Source organism: Microtus ochrogaster, linkage group LG8 (assembly GCF_000317375.1).
Source record: "Microtus ochrogaster isolate Prairie Vole_2 linkage group LG8, MicOch1.0, whole genome shotgun sequence".
NCBI lineage: Eukaryota > Metazoa > Chordata > Mammalia > Rodentia > Cricetidae > Microtus > Microtus ochrogaster.
The window spans coordinates 15,790,912-15,795,963 of NC_022033.1; the positions used below are offsets into that span (position 1 = coordinate 15,790,912).

At 51.8% G+C, this 5,052-nt stretch overlaps 1 protein-coding gene across 13 annotated transcripts in view; it reads left to right on the top strand.

The window, feature by feature from the left end:
- The first annotated feature begins 322 nt into the window (after positions 1 to 322).
- The window catches only part of Ptprt (protein tyrosine phosphatase, receptor type T), a 1,084,941-nt gene continuing 1,080,211 nt past the window's right edge, over positions 323 to 5,052 (top strand). For all 13 annotated transcript variants that reach the window (XM_026787014.1, XM_026787020.1, XM_026787015.1 and 10 more), the window contains exon 1: positions 323 to 710. In XM_026787014.1, the coding sequence (XP_026642815.1) occupies positions 611 to 710 (100 nt within the window). In that variant the 5' untranslated portion in view covers positions 323 to 610. The remainder of the gene's footprint in view (positions 711 to 5,052) is intronic.

The window sequence follows — 5,052 nt, forward strand, 5'->3', positions numbered from 1 at the left end:
ATCTCTCACTGTACCCCCCCTCACCTGTTCCCCCACCCCTACTTCAAAGGCTGTTCCAGGTTTCTCTCCTCCCCCATCGCCTCGTACCTGCGCCCCCGCAGGGTAGCCTGTAGACGATGCTCGGCTGGGCGGCGTGGCGTGGGGCAAAGCGGCGAGTACCCCGCGGATCCTGTGGGTGCAAGAGCGATGTGTGTATGCGCGTGACTGCGCGAACGGCCCTGAGCCGGCCAGCCCGGGAGAGGGTGCGTGGGGGAGTCCGCGAGTGGCAGCCGCGGGCGTGTGCCAGGCGCGGGCGTGCGCGCGAGGGTGTGTGTGCGCGGCCGAGGCGGAGCGCCCTGGCGGGCGGCGGCGACGGCGGCGGCGTTAGGACTCGGGGGACACCGCCCCCCGGCCCCCGCGTCCCGCCCCCGCCCAGCCTAGCGCCTCAGTTCGCGCCGTGCCAGGGCTCGGAGCGCAGCAGCGCTGGTTCCTGCTGACAGAGCTGAGCCAGCCCGGGGAGCCCAGCGGCGCGCACTGCCTGCAGCCGCGCCGGCGATGCGGGGCCACCCTGTGCCCGCTCGAGTCCCGGCCCCGGCGCCCGCGGGAAGGGGCTGAGCTGCTCGCCGTCCGGATGGGGAGCCTAGGCGCGCTTGCCCTCTGCCTGCTCCGGCTCCTGCTCCTGGGGCTGCAGCGGTCGCCGCTGCCCGGCGCCCGAGCGCAGAGCGCCGCAGGTGAGTGCGACCGCCCGACTCCCCTCAGGCCCCGCGCCCTTCCCTGCAGCTTCTGAGGAGAAAGTTGGGTACGACGGGCAGAAGAGGCTGGGACCGAGTGGCCCGAGTCTGGTCCCAGCCTCTGGACGCAGTTGCTTCGTCCAGGCGTGCCAGGTCCTGCGCCAGTTCCCCCTGGTCCCCTTGTCGCCTTACTTTCCTGCCTCTCTCCCTCACCCCCGGGCGGGAGTAACTTTCCGCGGTTGTTGCGAATATTTCCACTTGCTGCCTCCCACTTGTCGGAACCTGTCACTCGAGTGTTTTGGGGCGGCGGGATGAGGCGCCGCTTCTCTCCTGGCGGGGAGCATTGTCACCCCGGCAGCTTCTCGGGCTGCTCGCGCTCTTGGAGTGGGGAACACAGTTCCCTAGCAGGCCCAGGCTGCCAGGGCGGTGGCTTTTTCTTTCTCCTCGGAGACACTAAAGAGCATCCAGTCTTGTTCTAAAAGCGCTGCTCCCCTTAGCCTGTCCTTAGCCGCTGGAGGTTCCCATGGGAGTCTTTCTGTGAGTGACCCGCACAGCAAAGCCCCATTCACCTCGTGGCGCTATCCAGAGTAATGGGTTACCTTACTAAGGTCCTTTGAGTCGAGTGGCTTTGATCAGTGAGCTAATGGGCTTCTGAAAACTTCGGGACACTGTGTTTTGGTTTGCCCACAGGCAGTCAGCTAGTTCCCTAGAGTGTTTCCGGTGTCTTCCTAGTGGTGAGTTAAGCTGAGAAGACCAGTACCGAGGGTCTATCTAATCACTAAAACCCCACTGGTAGGTCTTTCACACCGGAGTCCCCCAAAGAGGAAAGGAGAGGTGGGGAGGCGATGTAGGCATACCTACAAAATCACCTCAAAGTTTCTTAGCACCTTTGATTTCGAAAGGACCACACTAAGCTGATGTTGCAGGGTCGGGGGCAAGTTGAGGCAAGTCCTCCGGACTTAGGAAAGGGCTCCTTTTGGCTTGCTAAGCAACAGCTGTGCTTACATAAGAAATCAGGGGAGGAAGAAAGAGAAAGGAAAGACAGAGAACCTGCTGGAAGTGAAGGTCTTTAAACTGGCTACGTTTGAAATAAGACCTTCCGGAGCGATGCTCCGTTGGAAATGTCTTAGGCTTTCTTCCCCGGCTCGATGCTAAAATGGAAACTGGACACAGGATGCTTGGGAAAGGACGGATTGTTTCAGTGCCAGGGAAGTTGGTTGAGGAAGACTCTCTTTTTAAGGCGTGTGATGCTGAGAGGCTAGGACAACAAGAGAGAGAAGAGAGGCAGCCGCAGCACCATTCTGAAGATGCTACGCAGCTCCTTTCCTTAGCTTTGGGGTCTGCCTTAGGTGTGCTGGGTTAGGGAGGTGGCAGAAGGATGCTCTGGGCAGTCCTGAGGACCCGGGTATGATTTTATGATTCTGATTAAAGTATTCTCCAAGGCTTGGCTGTCCAGCCGCACGAGTACTCACGTTCCCGCAGCAGGAACCGAATCGAAAACATTCCACCACGAGTCTCAGACCTTTTTTGGGTTAACAGCTGTAACCCAGAACCGGCTCCAGAAAGGAGTCCAGGGCTGAATGCGTGCCCGTTCTTCATGCTCCCGCAAGGTGGCGCTCGCCCACAGCTGTTAAATGCAAATCGAGCTGCTTTCATCTCAGGGACAGAACTTCGGTTCAATTTTTAAATGAGTAATGTGTTTATTCAGCAGCCTTTTGTTAAAACATTTAGGGAAGTGTGAGGAGGAAGCACCTTTTCTTTGTTTGCTGTTAGGAACACACGGGGAAGAAAAGCAATCGTGGAGTACAGTTTGGGAAGAAATTGACTGTGAAGGCGCCATATGTTTTCCTTGGTTCTACCTGGGCCCATAGCTTTTGCAAAGCTACAATAGCATATATTTAGCAAGCGGCTGCGCTGTTCCCGGGCTCCTTAAAGGAGTGGGATTAGCTTGTCTTGGTGACTTGGTGCGTTCTAAGCCCCGCTCATTTATGGAAATGGGGATCTTTTTTCTATACAAGTCTCATCCCCTCTCTATGGTAATGCTAACTAGATCGTTTTAAACTAGATTCTTCCAGTGTTTTCCTTTTGAACATCTGTAATTCTCCATGCGTTGTTTTGCAACTGTTGACCCGTTAGAACGGACTTATCTTCTTATTTTATTCCTTGTTGTATTGTTGGAATCCAAATTCGCTATGATTATAACTTTGGTCTCTTTTGAAGCATCTTATTTTAAACTTTAGGCAAGTCTGAGTAAATAATGCATTTTAAAACCCAGTAGTATGTCCTCCATATTCCTTTGATCTGAAGATCCCCGGTCTCGAAAGCAATTTCCATTTGTAAGCTTACATCTAGGACACAGAGGGATGATGGGTTTTGCTGTGACTGTTGGTCACAGTGTCTAAAAGCCAGAGTCCGAAGCTGTCATCAAAGGCAATTTACTCCTTCCTCAAGCTGATATGTTTCATGAGCCACCACTATTTTATTTTATTTTACTTTTTTTGGTGAGGGATGATAGTAAAAGAAAAAGTATTATAATAATAGTCAGTAAACAGCAAACCCGATTTGGCATGAGGGAAGTAGATGATTAAGTAAACAGATAAGGGGATAATTAGTCTATTTATTATCAGTATTGCGGGTTAAACCCAGATCTTAAAGGGGACTGACTCACGGTGGCAGTTGTAAGCAATGTAGTCATTTAACTCGATAATTGCTGCCAGACACCTCTGGGGAACCGTTTTTCAGTACAGTTGAATTTTACTTTCTGTTCTGGACTGCTTGATTTGTTTCCTAATAAAAGAACAATTAATGTGAAAACCTGGCTTTGATTCTGTTCCGCCAACAATAGCAAACACGAAATAAATGCAGACCACCGTACAGCCTGTATCCTTCTCTTCCATTTCACTTCCTTCTTGTTTGTTCTAAGCAGTTTCCACAGGCTTCACACTGCCAGCTGAGACCGTGTCACCCATAGTAGTGTAACTGTCACCTTTCAGAGCGACGATCAGAGGACATTACAGCATCGTTCTTTCAAGCACGGGATACTCCCATGACTCTCTGACTGCGTGTTGCTGTGGAAACAAGAGCATTGCTATGTTGGCAGTGGTCCTTGATAAATATTTATCGATGATGATGAAGAGATGGCAGGGTCCTGAAGCAGCCAGGATGGGGAAGGGGGGTTGTATTTGGGAGGCGATGGGACCTGGGGGAAAGAGTGAGGGTTGGCGCCTGACATCCTTGGTTGGAATCCCACTTCTGCCTTTTGAGCTAGCAGTGCCAGATTGGACAGGTTGTTTATCTTTTCCAACCTCCAGCTTCTTATCTGCAAAGTACGGGTAATTAGAGCTGCCTCGCCGGATCTTGTGAGGACCAAGTGTGGAGAGGCATGAAGAGCGAGGGAAGAGTGGGTTCTCCGTCCGGAATGGGAGCTGAGTCCATTACTCTCCCTTGGCATTGGTGTGGGTTTCTGTGTGTGCCCAAGTTGGGCTGGGATGCTTCTGCCAAGCTAAATGAAGCTCGGCATGGAGGTGGCTGGATTTTCGTGATGCTTTTTAGTTTTCCTTCCTTTATTCATTTTTTTAAAAAAGGGGGTGGGCTCCCGTATTCCCTGCTACTGTTTTCAGAAAGAGATTTCAAATGGAAATTTCCAGCAGAGGACACTAGCCACTTTGGTTGTCCCAAGGTTTGTGAAAGAAACGTTCAGTTTTAAGCACATTGTGGCCTTTAATTGGCGTCAGTTTAAAAACCCAGCTGGTTGTTAGGCTAACGTCTATGGCTGTGTCACTGTTCCTATCACCACCTTGGCACACACGTTCCTCCTTTGTGGTCAGGCTCTGCCTTGGCTCTGTTCTTATCTTCTGTCAGCCCTGGAAATCAAGTGCCTCGCGCTCGGTGGGTCAGTGGGGGAAAGACAGTTGGTGAAACTGATAAATACGCAAAGGCTCAGAAAGCATATAGTAGGCTGTGGCATTGCAAGGAGCAAATAATAATAATAATAAAAAAAAACCTATGGAAACAAGCCCTGTCCAACAGGTGTTATGAGATTTGCATACTCATAACAGAGTCAGGTTTAGAAGCCAGCGCTGTGTGAATATGAGAAAGCAGTTAGGGCATCTTAGGGCATCTGTAAGAGGGGGTGGGGGAGGGCTTTGAAAGGATTAATAACAATAAGATGTGGTTGAGAGGGACAGCGGTAAACTCTGATCTGTTGCATTGAGTTCAGGTGAGTCAGGGGGACTAGGTAGGGGTCAGAGAACTTGCATGAGCTTGCTGAGTGCTTTTATTTACCTGGGGGGTGGGGGAGAGAGAGAGAGAGAGAGAGAGAGAGAGAGAGAGAGAGAGAGAG